At 46.2% G+C, this 25,240-nt stretch overlaps 1 protein-coding gene across 1 annotated transcript in view; it reads right to left on the bottom strand.

The window, feature by feature from the left end:
* Positions 1 to 24,012, bottom strand: part of LOC103173118 (XK-related protein 7) — a 62,636-nt gene extending 38,624 nt beyond the window's left edge. The window contains exons 1-2 of the mRNA XM_042341867.1: positions 23,981 to 24,012; positions 23,303 to 23,773 (exon numbers count right to left, since the gene is read on the bottom strand). Coding sequence (XP_042197801.1) covers positions 23,303 to 23,773; positions 23,981 to 24,012 — 503 coding nt within the window. The remainder of the gene's footprint in view (positions 1 to 23,302; positions 23,774 to 23,980) is intronic.
* Positions 24,013 to 25,240: the final 1,228 nt, after the last annotated feature.

Raw genomic sequence — 25,240 nt, 5'->3', positions numbered from 1 at the left:
TGTACATTGCAAACCCAATTTATTCTTCTATCACTCTGTGCGTTACAAATGGACAGGAACATTTTATTCATTGGGGGGGAAAAAAAATCCTTTGCTTTAGAGGGGAGATTGATTACACGTGAAGCCAAGTTAATTTGTGCAGTGGGTTTACCCTGGCTGTTTTGAAGTTAGCAGGCAGACTGGTGTTTGGCTGATGTGCAGTATTTCTTTTAAATGGGAAGAGGGGTCAGTTCAAATCCCAGTCTTGACAGATAATAATAATAATAATAATCCTTGCATTTGATATAGCGCTTTTCACGTCGGGAGGACGTCCCAAAGCGCTTCACAGAATAGACTGTAAAGTGAATTGACTGTATCTTTGTGGGCGAACGCGGCAGCCAATTGCGCACAGCAATGTCCCACAAACAGTCGTAGATTGAAAATGACCAATTTATTATTGTTTTTGTTTTGGAGGGATTATTATTAGGCTCTGTGTGGAGTAAGGAAACTTGCCCAAGGTTTCGCCCTGCCTGGAATTGAACTCAGGTCTCTCACTTGCAAAGCGAGTGCTCTAACCACTGAGCTACAGGACTCCGATGTTTGACTGCAACTATCCACTTGCAGGCAGATTTCCCTATCCTCCTCTGAATTGCTGGTCAACTGCAATAGGTGATGGAATTTGAGGGCTTAATTCCCCTCCCATGGAAATCCACTCTTTCGCCCCCCCCCCCACCCAATCACCTTTTCCATCCCAATTAATACTCCTTTTATACAGCTAGAGCAATTTGATATTACTTCCAGCAGGAGAGAGATTAGGGATTAGAAAACCTCATTCATACTTAAAGTGATCGCTTTCACAAGAGAGAGAGATAGAGCTATAATACAAAGTTTTTTTTATTAGTTCAAGTCTGTGACATTGTCTGGAGTGCAGTCACTTTAGATCCCTGTTGGAGCTTTCATGGGGCCGTGTGTTTCAGTTATATGTGAAAAGGTATACATGCCGCCCACACAATATACAGTCAATTCACTTTACAGTATACTCTGAAGCACTTTGAAATGTCTTGAAGACGTGATAAGGCGCTATATCAAATGCAAGTATTATTATTATAAGGAGTCAAAAGAAGTGACACAACTGAACATACCCACATTGCTCTCACTCCCACCCCAAAAAAAATCTGATTCTGTAACCAAATGTTCCCCTAAACCTCCTCCGATGTTTTCCATGTGTAGTTGGGAATTAATGGAAATATATACCCTTAAGCATGGGTTTCTGGATGTGTCAGACATCCGACTGACCACCCCACCAAAATCTCTTACATCCCTATTTCCTAACCTAAACAGACACAATAAGTCCTTTTTTTTTGCTGCTGGAAGTGCAAACAGTCTCCATCCACCATTTCATGAGTTATTAAGGCACAGACCAGAAGATTGGATGCTAAAAGCACTCAAACACTATGTATATTCACAGCCAATTTAAAACAAAGCCATTTGCTGCTGGTTACACACAAACACATAAAATCATCCTGCACAAAATTGCCTTTTAGACGCTTTTTTCTTTTGCTTTGAGACGTCGCGACGACATGATAAGCTACCATATCAAATGCAAGGATTATTATCCCAACCTATTTCAGAACTCAGTTCTTTCAAAATAAGAGTGTTCAGTGTGCTTCCTCTCCCCCCACACCTCCAGGATGCTCAGATTGTGCCTGCAAAATACACAGTCACATCACTTTACAGTAGATCCTGTGAAGCACTTTGAGATGGCTTGACAACATGACAAAGCTCTGTATCAACTACAAGGATTATTGTTGTTATAAAGCGATTAAATCCTCCTCTGTCAAGGCATACATTTGAAGGTAAATCCAGGATTTGACTCGGTCCAGAGCTCTTTCATAAGCCTCAAAAATATATCGTCAACACATTCTGTGTAAACTAGAGTTCTCTGCTCACTCTGCAACACAAGACCCACCTCCTCCCTCTCTCCTCTAACTTGAGCTTAATCTACACGACAGTTTGGTTTGTCAGACAGACAGACAATCACTGCAAAGTCTGACAAGCCCGAGTCACAATACAACATAAACACCTGAAGCAGGGAAGTCCCCTCAATCCAACCTCAAGGCAATCCAATTTCCAACTGCCTAGAGTCATGTTAAAGTGAATTGCTCTGAAGAGACTCATCACTTTTTGTGCCTCCTATTGAGCAGTGAGATGAATGGTTCCGAGAACTTTTCAGTGCAGTCAGAGCCATGTGTGGAGCCAGCGTGGTTATCGTTTAGAATAAGCGAACTCATGTGTAAATCTCAGTCTATCAGCCATAAAGCAGCACAATTCACACCATTGACCTTTATAATGTTTTGTTGGCCCTTGTACTGATCTTGGGTTGACATACTTTCACTTCACCTTTGGTCTCTCCTAAAATGGGAGCAACGTGCTGTGAAATCCTGCGTTATCAGCTCCAGCGTAATCAAGATGATGCCAACAAAAACTTTACAGCTCAAGACATTCTCCAGGCAAAACCAACATAAATCAAGATTGTAAAATGAAGACTGCTATACATCACAGACATCTATTCTCTCTACCTCCCCCCACTCCTTAATTTTAAATTGGGAATCTTGAATTATTAAACACCGGCACATGTTTATATCTTAAAGGCAAGCAAAAGACAACGAGCCCTGGGCTGAAACATAGTGACTGACCTGCACATAATGAGGCTTGCATATTATCATGCAAAGGATAGTGGAAATCTGAAATTCTCTCCCCCGAAAGGCTGGATCCATTCGAATTTACAACCAAGGTGGATAGATTTTTGTTAGATAAGGGTAGCAAGGGACATGGAGTAAAGGCAAGTAATTGGAGTTGAGATACAGATCAGCCATAATCCAATAGAATGGCAGAACAGGCTTGAGGGGCTGAACGACCTATATAAATAGGTCCTATAGTATGCCCCTCTGATGATGTGACATCATTGTGGCACAAGCCTACACTGGTTGAACTTCCAATTGGCTCCCGGTTACAATAATGATTGCTACAAGTATGTGCAGATGCAGTGGATTCTTAGCTTCTGTACAACAATAATGAAGGGGCAAATGACTGACAATCAAGTCTAGTTGATGCTCATTACAGCAAGACAATGGGTCCTTTGAGCTGACCATATCAAGGCTTTGCAACGAGTGACAAGGCCATTGGTTGCGTCCAAATTTAACCGTCTTTGCAAATCTTTGCTTCCCAACTCAATACCGTAGGAACTAAGTGGTGCAATAAAGCTACATTTTCAGTGGAAATTTAGAGCATGTGAAAGTCACAAGGATGAAGAAAGCTTTGCAATGCGGCAAACAAAATGAAATATTAGCAGTGGGTGGCACTGCCTTCAAAAGATGATTGCTGCATTTCTAGCCTTGGGGGTTGAAGCTTAACAAGCTGCAGAATGAAGCTCCTGGCAAGTTGGCAACGTCAACTGCTAAGATGTTCCAGGCAAATGAGCGTCTGCCAACACAAGCTTATACCAGCACAAGACTGGGTCAATGGAGCAAGGCTCGCCACCACTGTTAAACAGTTTTCATCTGCTCTGCGCAAATGGCTGCTGCGTTTTGCCCGCAAAATATACAATCAATTTGTTTTACAGTATATTCTGTGAAGCGCTTTGAGACGTCCAGACATCTCAGATTTTGTGGCGAAAACATGGCGGCCAAACACACGCAGCAATGTCCCACAAACAGTTGTGGAGTATGTTATCCACTGGGCTACGGGACTCCACAGGCTTGCATTCTAACACCGGGTGCAATTTGGCTTATGAAGACAGCATGGAGCAGGAGTTCAGGATGGGGAGACAACAGTGTGAGGAGCACCTGCCAGTATTCCAACACCAAATAGTGGTGTAAACCCTGAACAAGGCAACACCAACTTGCGTTTATATAGCGCCCTTCACGTGGGGTAGCGTCCCGGAGCGCTTGACAGTGGCTGACCCCAAGCCAGGGGGAGTAAACATGGTGACAGAAAGCACGGTGAAAAAGGAAGGTCTTTAGGTGGGATTTGAAGGTGGGGAGGGAGGGAGGGGGCAAGGCGGAGGGATTGAGGGAGGGAGTTCCAGAGTTTCAGGGCGTAGTGGCTGAAAGCACGGCCACCAATGGTGGAGTGGAGGGGGCGAGCGATGAACTGAACCCCAGAACTGGCCGAGCGGAGACAACAGGTGGTGGAGTGGTGGGTAAGCAATTCGGATAAGTGAGGAGGTGCGAGGGCATGAAGGGATTTGAAAACGAGTGCGAGGATCTTGAAGTTGATCCGTTCGGTAATTGGGAGCCAGTCTAACCTGGCAAGGACTGGGGTGATGGGGCTACATGGAGTTTTGTGCAGATTAGTATCTGGGCGGCGGAGTTCTGAATTAACTGACGGCACCAACCATTCCAGCAGCTGACTGGTCTGCATTGGATCAGACTACAACCAAAACAATGATCTCTCCCTCTCTCTAGCAACGTAAAGTGAGAAGAACGACCAAAATAGTGTATGTAATGCCACCAAATAGAAAGGCTCTTATTTCAGTGGCTTTATGAATCAGTCGCCATTTAGCAAAGGCCCGGAAAGTGAAAAGAAATCTACACAATAGTAAGCGATATTGACCAGCAGCACAAAATTGGCTCGTCAATGCTGTAATGATCCAGTACAGTACATCACAGTGTGAAATTAAACACGTCGCAGATTTCCATTAATCTTTTTTCAATAATGTTTAATATATTTGGACAGGAGAAACCCACACATCTCATCTCTGTTGCGATCCAATTCAGAGTAAACGCTGTGAAATGTGATGTTTCCCCGTCACTTATTAGTACATTAGAACAGGCCAGCTGTCACCATGCATTTACAGATCCTTTATTATCAAAAGGAAATGGTACACGGACAGATCTGTTTGGCAAACTAAGCTCATCGCTCATACAGATTTGTCATTGTAGCTTCAATGAGCGTCGCAGAGATGAGCTAACGCTATCACAGTTACACCGCAATCAAGGCAGCCACGTATAAAAGCATAAAGTTATATCTCTTTGTTTTAGTCAGCCGGGTGTCTGACACACGCGGAAACCCATCACCATGCTTAAGAGTATCCATACCAAGCTGAGAATTCCATGCATCATCTACACACGGAAATCCCAGAGACAGATTGTTGGAATGGAATAGAAAGTATTATGCGCAAGAGCCAAGACTTCGGGGAGCCCATGGTACCTCCAACAATTAAGAGACAGACGTGACTGTAGACTGGAGCAAATCCTTCAAAAAATGTACAACCTAATGAAAAATTCTCTTTCATACCACACACCCTTGATCACTTGAATGTACAGATGACCTCAAAGGAGCTGAGGTTCTCTCTTAAGTGAAACCTTGGCACTTTCCACCCCACCCACTCGCCCACCCATCCACTTACCTACCTCCATCAAACCCTCCAAGAGATATGTATTGCTGAACTGAAAATGGATTGTTCTGGGTAATAATCAATAATAAACAAGCGAGACAGAAAATGTTGCTCATTACGGTGAAATGTTTAACTCTATTAACATCAAATTGATTTTCAGTTTTTATTATCGGGAACAGTTTTCGAAGCAGTTTTTTTTCCGCCCAAGCAAATGACTACATAAGGTAGAAATACAATACTTCTGCATCTTTTCAGCATCTGAATAATGCAACTCTTAAACTGAGCTAAGGCAAATCATTGAAAAAGCAATAAGTCTCAGGACAAATACATCACAAAGAAATGGCTGTGCTTTCTCTATGTAAGAGCACTGAATTTTTCAGTCGCCGTCCTTTGTAAGACCCTAAACAAACATCTCTGTCTGCCTGTTCAAGTGGATGTTAAAGATCCCGCAATATTGTTCGAAAAGTGAAGGGAGTTTATCTCTCCCAGTGTCCAGGCCAACAATCCTCCAGATAAAATTGGTCATGGAGTCCTGTAGCTCAGTGGTTAGAGCACTCGCCACACAAGCGGGAGACCTGGGTTCGATTCCCAGACATAGGGCAGGTTTCCTTACTCCACACACGGGCCTCTGTTTACCTAATAATAATAATCCTTGCATTTGATATAGCGCTTTTTACGTCGGGAGGACGTCCCAAAGCGCTTCACAGAACACACTGTAAAGTGAATTGACTGTATATTTGTGGGCGAATGTGGCAGCCAATTGCGCACAGCAATGTCCCACAAACAGTCGTAGGTTGAAAATGACCAATTTATTATTGTTTTTGGTTTTGGAGGGATTATTATTAGGCGTGTGGAGTAAGGAAACTTGCCCAAGGTTTCGCCCTCTGCCTGGAATTGAACTCAGGTCTCTCGCTTGCAAAGCGAGTCCTCTAACTACTGAGCTACAGGACTCCACGGTAGGAATCCGGTTGTTAGTCGATTGGTGGATCGCTTTTCCAGGGGTAATAATCCCTTCAAAAAAAAAGAGAGAGACTTGTTTGTGGGACGCTGCTGTGCGCAATTGGCTGCCATGTTTCGCCCACAAAATACAGTCAATTCAATTTACAGTACATTTTGCGAAGTGTTTGAGACGTCTCGAAGATACGATTAGGCTCTATATCAAAGGCAAGTATTATATTATTTATTATTCACACAGTACAGCACTTAAAATAGTCACTGTTCTTTACAGCATATCCCATGAAGTGCATTGAGAAGTCTTCCTGAAGCGAAAGGCTCTGAATCAAATGTAAAGATTCATTATTAATGATTTCGTTTTTGACCTCCCCTTTAATTCTCTCCAGCCATGATATTAATGGCACGTCAGGTCTGAACAATGCAATATCATACCCCACAGACGAGGCATCGCTACACACAGGACAAGCATCAAGAACCAAACACCTTTCAGCTTTGAGGGTAAGCCATCAGCAAACCACCATAGCTAACCACAATACTCTCCAAATGTTAACTCCCCCTCTCCCCCTCTCAACGTCCCTTCAGACCAGACTTGTGAAGGCCACAGCATTCAATTCTCGTTTGACATTTAAACAAGACATTAGATTCAGCGGCATTGCCAACCCCAATGCAACAAGCAGAGCAAGACCGCAGTTCTCGTATCCTTAAGAACGTAGAGGATTTTAATTAAACATCTCTCAAGTGACTCGCTCTGCTCATCGATGGAACTAGCCTGCGCAAAATCTTCCCACTGAGAGAAGGCGATGAAGAAATAGACATCGTTATTAACTTCTTACACAAAACCTCTTAAAGAGCTAGTCACGTGATCCGCAGCTTGTACAATATACTGTAGTGCCCTTCACAGAGAAGAGTCTCTAAATGCTTCGCACAGACTGTATTGTGGAGGTGAAAGTTTATTGATCAATGACTATGGGCTGATGGTGGAATAGAGTACACTGAAAACAAGCTCCATCCTTCTGATAGTTTGCAACACACAGCATACACGCGCTCCCCCCCCCCCCGCCCAAGCACGTGCCCCCCCGCCCACGCAACCCCCCCACCCACGCACGCAACCCCCTCACCCAGGCATGCAACCCCCCCACCCAGGCACGCAACCCCCCCCACCCAGGCACGCAACCCCCCCACCCAGGCACGCAACCCCCCCACCCAGGCACGCAACCCCCCCACCCAGGCACGCAACCCCCCCCACCCACGCATGCAACCCCTTATATCCCACCCAACCCTATAGGAGAACTGGAACATTGAAATCTCATGGGCTTGGCTTATTGAAGATCATAAAGCCTGATGATTCCATCAGAAGGATCTGTCTGCAAGCCATCAGCTCGCTCACATTCCACACTTTATTAGACGCTCAATATAAACAGCTAACAACAGCCCAGTTGCTGACAAAAGAAAACTCCTACTAAGGAACATGTTCCCTTTCATTATACAATCAGCCTCATCGTCAGATTACCCTGTGCTGTATTTGCACAATAGCCGGGCTAACCTTAGATCAACATTACACCATGGCATATATATAAAAAAACTAGTTAAGCTGACACACAGGTCTATTACAGGAGGACTGATGGGATGAGGCAAGTGTAATATACAGGTTGTTACGGGGCTTGAGGGGTGGGGGGGGAGGGGAAAGATAAGGAAGGTCTTAGAATTCACCAGCAAAAAGTCAATTTGGAACAAACCACAAATTGTATCATCCCACAGTATGTGTGTGCGGAGAGAGAGAGAGACAGAAACACAAGAGATTCCGCCTGGCGATTTCCACAATGGGTTGAACTTGAAGCTTAAATCTCTGCACCTACACTTACATCACTTTGGAATCCAGTTATTAAGCACTTTTTCTTTCCAAATCAATAATAATGATAATTGCTGCTCGCATTCTAATTCGAAAAGAAAATGGAGCTTCTCTCTCCGGGGTCCTGGCCAACAATCGCCCCATCAATAAAATAAAAAATTGCTCTTTCACTCCCTTTTGCCCACAAAATATACAGTCATATACAGTGTATCCTGTGAAGCGCTTTCAGACGTCTCGACGACGTGATAAGGCGCTGTATCAAATGCAAGGATTATTATTATCATAATAATAATGATTTTCTCTCCACTGTTGGAGACCGGGGTGGTCAAAATACCAGAAAAAGCGAGCGCTTGACAATCTTCTCACTTTGTCTCCTGTCAGCGGAGGGCGTTAGTCTGTCATTATACCCGACAAATTACGCACGCAGAAAATTGAGTCTTTGCATTGCCACATGTGCAATTCATACTTCAATAAAAGGACAATTAAGATCTGTTCTGTAGCCGTTTCCCTGAGAGCAGAGCAGACTGACCCCACCTCCCCCTCAACCAAACAGCAGCCACTGAAGAGACAGCTGAAATTGGACTCTCTCGCTCTCTCCGGCTCTGTCTCATTGCTACAGGAAAAAATGGGACCCAAGAGACCTTGCTCTTCCCAACCTTCCCCCACTCCTCCCCCTCCCCCAGTAACTGTCTGGCCCTCTCTGACCCTTGCCATTGTCGCTCACAGATTGTGCTGAGGTTTACATAGATCACCATATAATACAGTAGTGGGAGAATTTCAAATGGTGTCATTTCAAAAAGCTTGCACACCGACAACAACCACAAATCAACAACAGCAGTGACAACTTGGATTTATACAGCGCGCTTCACGCAGGACAGTGCAACAGAGAGCTTCAAAACATATCTGTACAGCGCTCTTCACGTCAGGAGGACATCCCACGGCTCTGGGTTTTACCAGCGGCTGTTGAAAACATCAGTAATCGCCCCTGCCTACCCCAAGGCAGTCTCGTCAGGACCCTCTCCGTCCACTGTGCTAACAGCCAGCCAGCCGCCTATGTGTGCAGATCAATCCAGATGCTGTATCCATCGCTGGAGCAGGCGGGTGGACACCATCTGCCTTCCCAAAGGTCAAGCACAATAGCTCCGGGAGACTGCTCGCTTTCCTGGGGGGCTGGGGGGGAGGGAAGTCCATACACACAGGACCGGCAACCCAGTCCGTTATGAACTGTCTGCACTTTATCCAAACAAAGCCGCCCACTGTCATTGAAAAGGGCAACGTCGAGGATGACAGAGGTACTGTGTAGTGCTGACACCAATTACTCCTAATGCGTTGATTAAAATATTAGTAATTTACCTGTGACCGTTCAATTACCCTCTCCCCACAGGTCAGACAACCTTGTCCCAGTGATGGATGGCCAGTGAATAGTGGGGGGGGGGGGAGGAGGGATTTGCAGGACTCTACACTCAGACACTAGTACTGCTTCAGACAAATTGCATGCAAACTTATCCAGAGGTTAGTGGGGGTGGGGGAGAGAGAGAGGGAAGCGTGTGTACTGCCAAGGAAAACACTGCCGGCCCAACATTGGGTAAAGTTCTCAAATTTGTGTTCAAATTTCTCTACTTCATAATAAAAGTATAAATAATAAAGTAATAAATAATAATCCTTGTATTTAACGCAGCGCCTTATCACATCATGAACACATCCCAAGTGCTTTATAGGATTTGGCTGGGAAGTGGGGTGCTACTTTACCATTACAATTCCGAGACGCTATCCTATGTGACAATATAAATACAAGTTATTGTTGTAGTTTCTCCCCCCTCCTTCCATGTATTTCAATTTCCAATCCCATTAATAACCTTATTTATCCTGATAATTCTACCACTTTCTTCCTTTAAAATTGCTCAATCTGAACAATTTCCTCAGTAATATTAACAGGTCACAAATTAATTAGAACAGCTTATGTACCATGATAAGGCTGGACACATAAAAAGACAACAGCCTGATGTATTGATCTGGAGATTGCATTTTAAAGGAGATAAATCTAATAAGCAATGCTTTTTCATAAGATTCCCCGATAATCTTTGAGTGAACGTACAAATAGTCTCTGTAGCACACTGAAATTAATAACTGTATTGTTCAGGGCTGCAATAGATCAATGGATTAGGGTCAGAAGATTTTTTTAAAAATAAGTACAACCAACAAAGGTCTAAAATACAACAAAGCTCTTGACTGAGAGTTTAACAGTCTCACAGCTCCCAGGTCAAAATAACAACTTGCATTTATATAGCGCCCTTTAAACGGGGCAGTGTCTCAGCGTGTTTTGATGTTTAATCTGATCTCTGAACTTCAGCACATCAATAATTTCAACATAATAAAAAAATGGTCATCAATCCACGACTATTTTGGGGGCACTGTGTATTTTGTGGGCAATTGCGCACAGCAGTCAACCCACTTTAAAATATATTCTGTGAAGCGCTTTGAGACGTCTCAACGATGTGACAAGGCACTATATCAAATGCAAGAATTATTATTTTTCCTGAATAAACATTTTCAGTGACAACATGAGCTTGTTTTCAATGATCAGGCAATCAGCCCCCTTATTCATCTTGTAGATCATTGAATTCAAATACACCTTTTATGCAAAAGCAACAACAAAGAACTTGTGTTTATATATTGCCTTCATCACGTCAAAACCATTCTAAAATGTTTTTATGGCTGTTTGTGAGACGTTGCTGTGTGCAACTTGGTTCGCCCACAAAACACAGTCACCACACTTTGCGGTATATCCTGTGAAGCGCTTTGAGACATCCTCCTGACGTGAAAAGCACTGTATCAAATAAATGGTTTATTTATTAAACTGTCAAACCTGTTGAAGTAACCGACTCCATTTAGCAATCACCCCCTTTTAACAACCATCTTGGGAACACAATTCTACACATACCAACAAACCCTTACTTAGAGGCCACCTTTCTATAAAGGCCACTTTGGCCCAATTGTCTGAGAGGTTGTTGAAGACATGTTGGATTATTATTACCTTAATGTCTACCAATTTGTCAGATGTCGTAAAAATATATTGCGAAGGGTTTTTTGCTCCCATAGAAACATAAAGATTTGCAGCACAGAACAAGAATGGCCCATTTGGGCCATTTTAGGTTGGATGGACAATATGTGCATAATGTGGGCACCATAAAAAAACCTCTTGGGAACACTGTACATGCGATCATCGCATAACCCGATTACTTGGGTCACAGAGAATAAATTCCGAAATGTCTTGTCAACTGCAAATAAAGATTATAGCCCTATAACCTATCATTTTGTTCATTTATAAAATGCTTTTCTTAATTGATTTTAGAAAGCTATTGTGCAGATTCAATTACAGCTATTTAGCGACTGCAGAAATTATCCAAACATGTGCTTCTTCCCAGTTGCACGATCACCATCTATTCTCCAAGAATCTGATCTCGACCGTCACAAATCACTCAGATCAAAGGCATTAACATAGAAAGCAGTATGAGTTATGGCAAGGGAGTGGAGCGATGATGTTCTGCATTGAAATTAAAGGCCATCATCACCCAAAGCAGGAACCCCTCAAACGCTACTTAGACAGCAATCAATTCATCTTCATTTGACGTTGGCACTTCATGCTAATTTTTTTTCTTAAGAAGGCGAAAGGGAGAAAATAAAAAACTTAAATCGAGTCCAACCCAGTTAAAAAAAACACTGCCTTTGAAGTGACTAATTTGGCAGGGTGAATGCAGATTAGGTTCCAACCAAGTGAACGTAGATGCTTTAGATGAGAAACTAAATGGCGTTCTATATATATTATATACCCCCACAAAAAAGGGAGTGGCAAGTGAAACATCCAACAGCTGTTGAAGGAACCGTGGTTTATTAAGCTAGTTATGGTTGCTAATTCGTCATGCAGTATTACCTAAAAATAGACCTTAGTGATGTGGAGGCTTTTAGTTACCTTTTTAAAGTTTGGTGGGTAAAAATAACTAAGTGATCCGAGACACTGCCTTGCGTGAAGGGCGCTATATAAATACGAGTTGGTGTTCTGCAATGAGCAGAACCCTTGCCAATCAGGGTTTCATTTCCTTTTGATACGGATCATTGGCAGAAAAGGGTACTGCACTCAGTCAGGTTAAAACAATTATGGCCCCCCCACCTTGGCCCACACTCGTCTCGAATCCAAACCTCAACTCAGGTACAAACCCTCGACTGTTCAGCGCCCAGGGACATCCTCCCAATGTGAAAGCGCTGTATAAACACAATCTGTTGTGATTTGAAACAAGTTTGAGGCTCTTGTTGGCCCCGAAATTCCAATTAGTCTGTTTCAATGATCATCAGGGAATGGAATCAAAGCTTATTTATGAACAAAGGATGGATCATTAATCATGAGACCGTTCACAAACTTGACAACGTGTGGAGTCATGATTCTTAACACACACCCAATTCATACATGTGTGTATGTACAGAATGCTTATGATGTATTAAGGCTTGGACTAGACATTGCCAGTGGCCTGCTTTAGAGTACAACATTGCTGATACAGACACGCTGCCTCCTACTTTCAGCTCATAAAATTATGAATGAAACAGACAGCCAATTCAGCTCTCTCAGAACTAACACCGGGGGGATTTGAAAGACAATCCTTCAGCATTCCTGGTAGCTGTGGAATCCAGAGGGATCGCATGGCCTGGAAAAGCCGCAAAATAAAAGCAATACAAGAGGCGGTCGAAGGATTCCGCGCCACAAATGCCTCTTCCTTTTGTGATCCTGGTTTTATATTGTGCGGAGAAACCGCATCAGCAGAAACAAAATCCTTTAGTAACATTACTCTGTAAATAAGCTTTTCAGAAACCTTAAACGGGAGTGTCTGAGGGACTTGCTCATTGCAAGGAAAGCTGGTATGCACAGGAGTGATACAATGTGGAACAGGCCATTCAGCCCAACCAGCAAAGTCTGTGCACTGTTTATACTCCACACAAGCCCCCACGCCCCTCTTATTCTGCTTACCTATACCCCTCTACTCTCTTCTTCCTCATTTATCCATCAAGGGTATACCAAAGGGTATCTTGAGATCTTGATCACAGGTTCTTCAGACATTTATGGACTCTTCAAAGGCAATAATTTCAGAATACAACAACATTATAATACCCATTTATTATAATAATAATCCTTGCATTTGATATAGCGCCTTATCAAGTCGCTGAGACATCTCCACACGCTTCACAGGATACACTGTAAAGTGGATTGACTGTATTTTGTGGGCGAAACTCGGCAGCCAGTTGCACACAGCAATGTCCCACAAACAGCCATGGAGTGAGTGACCAATTTTATTTGGGTGGGGGTGGATTGTTGGCCAGGACACCAGTGGAGAAAGAGCGAAACCCCCTTCTCTTTTCAAATAGTACCATGGGGTCTTCAACATCCACCTGAAAGGGCAGGCGGGACCTCGATTTAACATCTCATCCGGAGTATGGTGACTGGGAGGATTTCCTTAGGGGGGAGAGGGAAAGAAGAGCGAAAGCACTGTCAAAGAGGTAGGTCTTGAACCAACTGAATTAAGGTGATATGTATTGTGTGCAGTTTTGGTCTCCTTAAAGAAAGGATGTACTTGCCTTGGAGGGGGTACAATGTAGATTCACTAGATTAGTACCAGGGATGAGGGGAATGAGTTATGAGGATAGGTTGAGCTATTTAGCTCTTTAGGAATTTAGGAATGAGAGGTGATCTTATAGAAACCTATAAGATTATTAAGGGGCACGACAGAATAGATAGTGGGAGACTTTTTCCCCTGGTTGGAGAAACTATAACCAGGGGTCACAGTCTTAAAATTAGGGGTAAGCCCTTTCACACTGAGTTGAGGAAAAACTTCTTCACTCAGAGGGCAGTGCATTTATGGAATTCTCTACCCCAAAGGGCTGGAGATGCTCAGTCCTTGAACATATTCAAGACTGAGATTGATAGATTTCTTGTGGATAAAGGGATTAAGGGAAATGCGGATAAGGTGGGTAGGTGGAGTTAGATGAGATCAGCCATGATCTTATTGAATGGCGGGGCAGGCTAGAGGGGCCGAATGGCCTACTCCTCCATAGTTCGGAGCCACCTAGCTCTTTTGAATATAAAATATTTTAGGACTCTGCAATTCCACCAGTCCAACACAAGCTGCCACTCAGAACTGGCATTTCTCCAAGATTCACTTCTAGATTTTTTTGTTTTTTTTTAAAAAATGCAATTAGGAATGAGATTGAGGTCTTCCAGGGTGAGAGGAGAAGATCAGCTATACAATATAACCCAAGGACATTTTAATCCTCACTGCAAACACCATCTGCAATGTTCGCCGGACACACCTTCTTTTACACACGTGTAGACTAATTACGCTACTCATCTTTCTCACATGCTGTCTGCCATCTGCCGCCCTCATCTTGAATTAAATACCAGCCAGCGCTTTGACTTTTTTTTAAATAATAAATAATCTGCTTTGATGGGTCATTCTTGACTGCTAAAGGCAGTGAAAGTGCGAGCTGGGCCCTGTTGCTGCTTTAAGGACGCATGTTAAGATGAAACGATGCCTAATTAATCAGAACAAATCAAGGGCATTAGTTCGTCTAAGCAGCAGTAATGCCCCTACTAGCATTTACATCTGGTATGATCTGAGCTTCACACAACAGTGAACAACATTGCGCCTCATCTCTGAACCAGCCTTCCTTTGCTGGGCTAATAGCTTGGGTATTGCTATTCTAATCTGAATTGTGGTCAATACCGATCAATGCCCTGGGAATCGCCTGTGGCATTTGAACCAGTTTCGATTTCAAGCGTAGTTCGGGGTGTAAAAGGAAACATTTGTAATCGCTCTAAAATCCTGCACTGTACAATCAGAACAAAAAAAATCACCCCACTGTAATTTACCTTTCGTAAAGAGCCGAAGTAAGGCAATCAAGGATTGTCATATGGGTACCATTAAAATGACAAGGTTCTGCAGCATGCATCAACACAATCACCTCTGACCCGCTTTAGTGATAATTAGTCCACACGTTGTCTGGAACTCTTGCGACGGGTTTTTTAATTTCAGCACAATCTGTTGGTGAAACTGGTGCCGAGAATCACATCATTAAAAGATCATCTTTTTACAGAAATTTGGACAATTGACCACGACGGACATAGATGCACAAAATCAAGAGCTGAAATCTGCAATTAGTACAAGGTTACTGAATTAGTCAAATGTTAATGCAATATTACTGGAATCAGCAGCCGTGTTAAGGGTCGAATAGAGTCTAATTTACAACAACCTGCACTTATACAGAGCGCTTAATGTACAGTATTGTGGGCTTGGAGAAACTAAAGAAAAAGTCTGAAAAGGGACAAGTGTTACTGTAGTAACTGTACATCTCCCCTTGTTTCCCCAACAAGCAAAAGCTTCAGTAATATAATGTACAGGCTATTCAGTAGTAATTGGACCTTGCTTTGGGCAAAATGGCATTTGCCTGCAACAAGAAAAAGTCACTACACTTGATGATAATCGTTGGAAAGCTCCGAGTTGTTTTAATGTGTATGGCACAGTCTAGGCTGACATGCCAGTGCAGTACTGGGAGGGCGGGGGGGAGGTTGCATTGATGGAGGTGCCATCCTTCAAATGAGATGTTAAGCCAAGGCCCCAGATGTTAAAGATCCCATTGCACTACTCGAAAAGAGAAGGGAGTTTCTTCCGTTGTCCTGGCCAACAATCTCCTCCCCACCCACAACCCAAATAAAAAATATCAGCATTCACTTTATGGTTATGGGGGACCCTGCTGCATTTATTAACAAACATAGTCACTGCACTTTGTAGAAGTATGAAGTGCTTTGAGATATAATTCTTGCATTTAATACAGCACCATGTCATGTCGTTGAAACACTGACAATGCTTGTATTCGATATAGTGCCTTCGTATTGCAGAGCTGTATAGTTACACATCCAGAAATGAGCGTGCATACTGTTGAATGGGCGACATTAGTGGTTCTTGAGCAAGGGTATCGCTCGGGGAAAAACCTACAACAGCACAGGCCATGAAAGCTAACCTGGAGGAAGCAGTCACGTATAGCAGTGCTGGCTTCAGCACCCAGCAGCTGAGAGAGTGGGATAGAGGGGGAGGGGGAGGTTGCAGAAGTTGAATCACAGATTAAGGGTGAGTGCTCTGGCAATCCATCCATCCAAGGGAGCCAGCTGCCCCAGGCGATTACACCATCTGGGGAGGACGAGGGAGAGGGATTGATCAAATAGACTCGGTAGTCGGTGCTGGGAAGATTATCGCCCTGTGATCTTGCACAGAGTTATTGTAACCTGGAAACCAGTTATAAATCGCTTTGATAACAGTGGAGCTGACTTGGTCACACACTTAGGATATATTGTCAAGTGGATGTGTGCAATTCAGACTGACGTAATCATGTAGCCAGGGTGGGGGATGGCGAGAGGGAGTCCGACTCGATAGATGTGTCTCACTTTTCCCATGAGGTTTAGGGTAATTTTCCTTTATCCTGTACATCCTCTCATTAGGGCAGGGTGGCTACACGTTTCCCATCTAACCTTTGAGCTCTGTCCTTCCTCCTTCTCCTCTATCAGCTTAATCCTCGACAAAATATGCAAAGGAAGATCTCTAGGTAACATCAGACAGAAGAGGACACAGCTGATCGCAAGAACCCACAATATAGTCCAGAAGAAGCTGATTTTTTATAACACCACAAGTGAACACCAGATGAGGAGCACTGAATACCCACGGGACCCGATCCTCATCATTAGCAAGAGCAGTCTTTGTTGCACACAAGGGCTTTAAAACCCTCAATATAAGCGAACAGAGAACAGCGGAGGGAAAGGGACTCTTACAGACACGATTCACACCAGATGTCTGCACCTTTGCCCCCTCTCCATCAATTGCTAAATCCCTCCACCCCACTCCCCCTCTCGCTCCCACCGCACCACTCCAATTTAACATGACTCGGTGTTTCTGTTTATTAAAAAAAATCAACCTTTTCTCCTTTGTCTCAAGGTAGCGTTTCTCTCCCAGCTTCCTCCTGCCCACTTCCCCTCCAGTGACATGGCCTCACATTCGGGAATGGTTGCACAAGTGTCAAAGCCCCCTGAGTAGCTTGTACAAGTGGCCAACTTTCATACACGAGCTGAGACCAGTGGAGCTCACTATAGGACCCTGGGCACCTGCAGTTCAACAACCTTTCACAAGTTACCCTTCACAGTTGGCTTGGTCCATGAGCCTCCAAGTTACACGACTGCAAGAACGCAGTACTGTTCTTTCGATTGGAAAAGAAAAAAAACCTAACGGAAGGCAATAAAAAGGCAGGTTCCATTCCCAGGTGCCATACTCAACCTGTCCGCTCCCTCCGCTCAGCAGGCTCCGGCCTGCTCCATGTCCCCCTGCCCAGCTTGCCCCGCCATCGGCTGTTGAGCCTTAGCCTCTCTGCACCCACCTTTTGGAACTCCACCCAACAGCCCCTTCACCTCGCTCCCTTCCTTGCCTCCTTCAAGGCATGTCTCAAGTCCCTCCTCTTCGACTGTGCCTTCGGCCACCCGGCTACCCTCTCTGCCCTCCACCCTCCCTAATCCCAACCACCCCCCCCATCCCCCGGGTCCTAATCTCTGATTGTTCAGCGCCTTGGGACCCCGAACACGAGGTTGAGATTAGGAGGGGTGGAGGGCAAGGAAGGTGGGGGTAGGAGGGTGACCAAAGGCATGGTCCAAGAGGAGGGTCTTGTCTTGAGACAAGCCTTGAAGGAGGCACGGGAGGGGACATGTGGAAGGGACTGTGGGATGGAGCTCCAGCTAGTTAGCACTGGCTGAGAGAGAGAGACAAAGAGAGAGAGAGAGAAAGAGAGAGAGCATGACAGTCAAGCCCAATCCTTGACCCACTCTACATCCATACATGCAAACTTTTCTTCAGGAAAAAAACCCAGGAAGGAGCAGTTTCCCCTCTCCCCTTCCTGGCCCTGTGGAACTAAGACTATCTGGAGCATGCCCATTGCCATGCCAACTACCTCGCTGAAGACAACAACAAAAGCAATTGGCATTTATATAACTCGCTTCACGTAGAGTAGCGTCTTGGAGTGCTTAACAATAGCGTAGCCCAACGCTGAGCCGGGGGAGGTGACCGTAGGCATGATCGAAGAGGAAGGTTTTAAGGTATGATCTGAAAATGAGAAGGGAGGGAAAGGGGCAAGGCAGAGGGATTGGGAGAGAGAGCTCCACAGTTTCGAGGGAAGACCATTCAAACTCAGAACCTTTGGGGGTCCCATATTGCTCAATTTCACTCCAGACTTCACCAACTGTTTCATTAGGTGCAAAACACACCCTAAACATAGAAATGTAGTTTCTTCAACAAAAAGTGTACGTGGAAAATTGTTCTGTATATTACAGAAAATTGAGCTGCCACGAAAGAATCCCAATTATAATGCAGAGAACTATTTTTCATTTTTTCAAACACATGCATGCCCGGAACATATTCCCAGGTTACTCCAAGTCATGTAGCTATTAAATCAGGTAATTATTCATTTCCCATACCATTCCTATAAATTATATATTTTTTAAAATGTAGTTTCCTCGCAAGCTTCTCTACGATATTATGCCGAGTGCAGTCAGAACAACTTAGGAATAATAATAAGATGTATTATTGAAAATGTTCTTATGGCAAAATCTATTTTAAATCAGATTATATTAACCAAATTATTGCTACAATAAAGCCTCAGATAGTGCTCGCTCTGCCTGCTCTTTGTATGTCTTTCCAGTTTTTGCAAAAGGCAACTAAAACTTTTATTATTATCATTAGTTTTTTTTAGGATAGGAGCTTTGACCGTTATGTTAAGAGGGTAGGATTAGTAAGAACAGTACCATCAAAATGGAGTGGAAATACATGCTTTCCAGGAAACTTTTGTCTTTGGAAAGTCATCCATCCATGAGGTGGCCAATTAGCCCACGTGTAGGTGCATGTGTCCTATTGTGAGCGCAATTAATAGCTGAACAACATTTATATTGTGCCAGAATTCAGCTCAGACTTTTACTCTTGTGCTGTTATCGTCTCAATTCTTGAAAGAGGAGTTCCCCCTCTGTTCCCCAACGCACCCTTCCCAACCATTGAAAAACAAGATGTGTCCATTACCATTGGCACAATCTACATCTCATTACAATTTCAGATGCACAAAACACAGTTAATTCACTTTACAATATATTCTGTGAAGCTCTTTGAGACATCTCGAAGATGTAATAAGGCGCTATATCAATTGCAAGGATTATTATTGTTATTATTATTATTTCCTTTTTACTCCTCACCCCCTCTCGTGCTTGACAAAAGGAAATCAATTTTTGGGGTTTAAATCTTCATACCATTCACAGACGACCGAAAGCCTCTCCTCTCTCTTTGTCCCAATGTTCCCCTCTTATAATAATAATAATCCTTGCATTTGATATAGCGCCTCATCACATCTTCTAGACGCCTCAAAGCGCTTCATAGAATAGACTGTAAAGTGAATTAATTGTATATTTGTGGGCAAAACATGGCAGCCAATTGCGCACAGCAGCGTCCCACAAACCGTCGTGGATTGAAGTGACCAATTTATTATTGTTTTTTTTTCTTGAGAGATTATTATTAGGGGTGTGGAGTAAGCAAACTTGCTCAAGGTTTCGCCCTGCCAGGAATCAAACCCAGGTCTCTCGTTTGAGAGGCAAGTGCTCTAACCACTGAGCTACTGGAACATTTCATAACAGATTCAGCGTGATAATCATTACACTAAATCAGGTACAGAATGTGGCAAATTTCACCCCTGTAATACAAAGCTCCACAAAAAAAACCTCCCCCTACATCAACCTGTTCACCCCAGTACAAACTTTCATCCAGATTTCTGGCAGTCTCTACTTGGCCTTTTGTTGCATTTCCTCGGCAGTTTGGGATTAAAAGTAGTCTTTGATGCCATCGAAATCCCAAGGGAACAAAGAAATGGCAAATGGTCACACAATGATGTTATGATATGAAATTTCCAGATATTATTTTGTGGGCGTTTCGTCCCACTTTCCAGTATATTCTGTGAAGCGCTTTGAGACATCTCACCGACCTGATGAGGTGCTATATAAAATGCAAGGATTATTATTATGCTTTTAAACAATTTGGTATAATTCTAATAATCATTTTATGCACCACTTTATCACGTTGTTGAGTATGTATGCATCAACTAGAATATGCAGCAGGTAGAAGGAACTTAGGTGACTAACATAGGACTGTAGTTGAAACAGTTTCTGATCAGAGCAAATATCTTCCTTTTACAGTTCACTGTTCTGTTGCCAGCATTTAAATCAATCTTAGTTTCTGATAGCACTTAAGGCACACAGGCCAAATACTGACCCTGCCTCGCTCGTTAGCCTGCACACTGCATGCACAAATTTCCTGGTTACAGTTGACTGGGACTGACTGCGTTTGGGAACATTTTCCTGTTCTTCTAAACGTGTGCGATCCTCCTCTGTTTCACACAGAACAATGCACAGTAGCGATGCTCTCCTCAGAACAGATTGGGAGGAGGAGAGCGCGAGCGAGAAAGAGAGGGAGGGTGGTGGGGGGGGGGGGAAAGGAGGAAGGGATGGCTTACGCTCGTCCATTGAGAAATTAACAGTATTTGTTTGTGAGGTACATCTATAAACCTCCTCTAATTGTGAGTGTGTGTGTGTGTGCATAAAGTGTGCGCTCAATTGATTTCACTGGGATGGATTGAGGAACGAGAGGGATGCAATCCTGAAATTTTACCAGCTATTGACATTGATGACAGGGGAAAGTGGAGGAGGGACAGACGGACAATGTGCAAAGAAAAAAAATCTTGTTTGCAATTGACAAAGGGGTTGGAAGGAAGACAGTCAGACAGTCAAGTGTGTGGAAAAAAAAGCCTGTTTGCAATTGATTTGCAATTGACAAAAGGGTTTGGGTTGGGAGATAAGGGATTTAATACACAGTATTATTAATACTGTATATCCTGTGAAGCGCTTTGAGACGTCTCAAATATGTGATAAGACGCTGTGTCGAATGCAAGGATTATTATCATTATAACAAATGTAAAATTGTATTGTATTAGAAAACTATTACCTTCGAAAAGGTAAATACATGCCTGTATAACCTGCGATAAAGATGTTGACACTCTTTTGGTTACACTCTCGATGGATATATAAGGAAGAAGAGTAGAGGGAGAGGGATATTGGGTAAGCAGAGTAGTAGGGGTGGGGGTTTGGGTGGGGTATAAACACCAGCACGGACTGAATGGGCTTTATCAAATGCAATGATTCTTATTATGTTATATAATAATAATAATCTGCCTTGCACAATTCGCTGACCCGTTTTGACCGCAAAAAATACACAGTAAAATTCACTTTACACTACATCCTGGCAAAGCGCTTTGAGACGGCTCGGTGACGCAACAAGGCGCTGCATCAAACAGGAGCACTGTTACAATAATAATTATTATTATTATTATTCAGCATCTCATTAGTTGGGTGGTGGGTGGTTGGTTGGGTGGTGGGTGGTTGGGGGGGTTTGGCTGGTGGATTGGGGGGTAGTTTGGTTGGGGGGGGAGTTGGGGGGTGGGTGTGAGGTATGTGGGGGAGGTGTTGGCTGGGTTGGGGGGTGGGTGGGAGGTATGGGGGGGGTTGGTTGTTGTGGGGGGAGTTGGTGGGTGGGTGGGAGGTATGGGGGGGTTGGCTGGGTTGGGGGGTGGGTGGGAGGTATGGGGGGGTTGGCTGGGTTGGGGGGTGGGTGGGAGGTATGGGGGGGGTGGCTGGATTGGGGGGGGTGGGTGGGAGGTATGGGGGGGTGGGTGGGAGGTTGGGGGGGTGGCTGGGTTGGGGGGGTGGGTGGGAGGTATGGGGGGGGGTTGGCTGGGTTTGGGGTCTGGGGGGTGTGGGCGAGGGAGGAGGAGGGGGGGGAGTGTGGGGGGGGTTGGCTGGTTTGGGGTGTGGGGGGTGTGAGGGGGGGTTGGCTGGTTTGGGGTGTGGGGGGTGTGGGGAGTGTGTGGGGTGGGGGGTTGGCTGGTTTGGGGTGTGGGGAGTGTGTGGGGGGGGTGGCTGGTTTGGGGTGTGGGGAGTGTGGGGAGTGTGTGGGGGGGGGGTGGCTGGTTTGGGGTGTGGGGGGTGTGGGGAGTGTGTGGGGGGGGTGGCTGGTTTGGGGTGTGGGGAGTGTGTGGGGGGGGGGTTGGCTGGTTTGGGGTGTGGGGAGTGTGTGGGGGGGGGTGGCTGGTTTGGGGTGTGGGGAGTGTGGGGAGTGTGTGGGGGGGGTTGGCTGGGTTTGGGGTGTGGGGAGTGTGTGGGGGGGGGGTTGGCTGGTTTGGGGAGTGTGGGGAGTGTGTGGGGGGGGTGGCTGGTTTGGGGTGTGGGGGGTGTGGGGAGTGTGTGGGGGGGGTGGCTGGTTTGGGGTGTGGGGAGTGTGTGGGGTGGGGGGTTGGCTGGTTTGGGGTGTGGGGAGTGTGTGGGGGGGGGTGGCTGGTTTGGGGTGTGGGGAGTGTGGGGAGTGTGTGGGGGGGGGTGGCTGGTTTGGGGTGTGGGGGGTGTGGGGAGTGTGTGGGGGGGGTGGCTGGTTTGGGGTGTGGGGAGTGTGTGGGGGGGGGGGTTGGCTGGTTTGGGGTGTGGGGAGTGTGTGGGGGGGGGGGGTGGCTGGTTTGGGGTGTGGGGAGTGTGGGGAGTGTGTGGGGGGTTGGCTGGGTTTGGGGTGTGGGGAGTGTGTGGGGGGGGGGTTGGCTGGTTTGGGGTGTGTGGGGAGTGTGTGGGGGGGGGTTGGCTGGGTTTGGGGTGTGTGGGGGGGGAGTGGGGAGTGTGTGGGGGGGGTTGGCTGGGTTTGGGGTGTGTGGGGGGGGGAGTGGGGAGTGTGTGGGGGGGGGTTGGCTGGTTTGGGGTGTGTGGGGGGGGAGTGGGGAGTGTGTGGGGGGGGGTTGGCTGGGTTGGGGTGTGGGGGTGTGGGGAGTGTGTGGGGGGGGGTTGGCTGGGTTGGGGTGTGGGGGGTGTGTGGGGGGGGGGTTGGCTGGGTTTGGGGTGTGGGTGTGTGGGCGAGGGAGGAGGAGGAGTGTGTGGGGGGGGGGAGTGTGTGGGGGGGGGAGTGGGGGGTAAGTTTTACCTCCAGACCTGTCCGAGTTGCAGAATGTGGATGAGGCACTGTGTGGACCAGAGGCAGACCCGGCAACACGCGGAGCCGGAGCCGGAGCCGGTGCCGGTGGAGCCGGTGGAGCCGGTGCCGGAGGAGGGCTGATGTTGCCGTCTGGCGGCTCCTGGTCTGTGGCCGCCGCCGCCGCCGCCGCTGTCCCTGGTCCTGAAGCCCTGCGGGAGGGCGGTCCCCCCGTCCTGGGCTAACGCCGCCGCCGCCGCCGCCGCCTCGGGACCCGCCGTGTAATCGTACACGAACCACCTGAAACTCAGCACCTGCACCACGGCCGAGGGCGCCACCACGAACACCAGAGTCAGCCCGAACCACCAGTAGTCGCCCCGACTGTAGTAGTCCACCGCCAACCACACGTCGGTGGCCCCGTCCGAGAAGAAGACCATCAGGGCGGTCAGCACCCAACAGCAGTCGGCCAGAGAGTAGCGCTGCCTCTGGTGGAGCACACACTGCACGGGGGGGCTCTGGCTCTGGCTCTGGCTCGGGGTCTGGCTGTGCTGGGGAGGGGCTGGGGCTGGGGCTGAGGGGTTGGGGTCTGGGCTGTGGCTGTGGCTGTGGCTCAACCCCAACCCCAACCTCTCCTTCTTCTCCTTCTCCTCCTCCTCCTCCTCCCGCGAACAGCCCCGACCTCCCACCCACCCTCCTCCCGGGCCATCAGACTTCGCAGCCATTGTTGGGCGAGGAGGAGGAGGAGGAGGAGGAGGAGATGATGGAGGAGGAAGAAGAAGAAGAAGAAGAAGGAGGAGGAGGAGAGTGAGTGGGTGGGTGGGTGAGTGAGTGAGAGTGTGTGTGTGTGGGGAGGAGGGGGAGTGATGGGGAGAGGGAGGGGGTGGGAAGGGGAGAAGCCAACACTAACCCAACACCAAACCACCCACCGACTGCTCTCCACTTCCGGGAGAGCTGTCCCTTTTTAAAGCCCCTTCAAAGCTTCCGGGAGCTTCCCTTCCTTTCTACTCCCCTCCCCTTTCTCTCTCTCTCTCTATTTCTCTTTCTGTCTCTCGACCCTCCCTCCTTCCCTCCCTCCATCCCTCCCTTTCTCTCTTGACTCAGTCACTGGATCTGCAGAATCCGATTGCTGGATTCCCTTTCTCTCTCTCTCCATCTCTCCCTCCATCTGCTTTCTCTCTCTCCCTCTCCATCTCCTTTCTCTCTCTCCATCTCCTTTCTCTCTCTCCCCCCATCTCCTTTCTCTCTCTCTCTCTCTCTCTCCTCCCATCTCCTTTCTCTCTCTCCATCTCCTTTCTCTCCCTCTCCATCTCCTTTCTCTTTCTCCCCCCATCTCCTTTCTCTCTCTCTCTCTCTCCTCCCATCTCCTTTTTCTCACTCCCTCTCCATCTCCTTTCTCTTTCTCTCTCTCTCCCCCCATCTCCTTTCTCTCTCTCTCTCTCTCTCTCTCAACCATCCCTTCCCTTTTCTCTCGTGGCTCAGTCAATGGATCTGCAGATTCTGATCACTGTACTGTCTCCTCTCTCTATTCTCTCTTATCATCTCTCTCTCTCTCTCCCCCATACTCTTTCTCTCTCTTTCTCTCCCCCATCTCCTCCATCCCCCTTTCTCTCTGCTTATATATCTGATCATCTGGAAGACATTGAGAAAACCAAGTCCCACACACACACACATACACACAGGGAGTTCCAAATGCATCATTCATGACTACACAACAGAGCAAATGCTTATACTCTTGTACTCTTTATTTATTTTATGGGGGAGGGGGCTGGGGGAAAGGATGGATGGAAGTACCTCTTCTATTTTTTCCCCCACAACTAACTGACTCCATGGTTGCTACGCTTGACGTAGCCCTAGAGAGAGAGAGAGAGAAATAAAGAAATAAATACATAAATAATCCAGAAAGTGCTAGCAGTTAGCACTGAAGCACCATCCACCCCTCCCACACCCACA

This window comes from Callorhinchus milii, unplaced genomic scaffold, assembly GCF_018977255.1.
Source record: "Callorhinchus milii isolate IMCB2004 unplaced genomic scaffold, IMCB_Cmil_1.0 Scaffold18, whole genome shotgun sequence".
Lineage (NCBI taxonomy): Eukaryota > Metazoa > Chordata > Chondrichthyes > Chimaeriformes > Callorhinchidae > Callorhinchus > Callorhinchus milii.
Note: the sequence above shows the minus strand (reverse complement) of the source record. Positions and strands in the feature narration are given on the sequence as shown.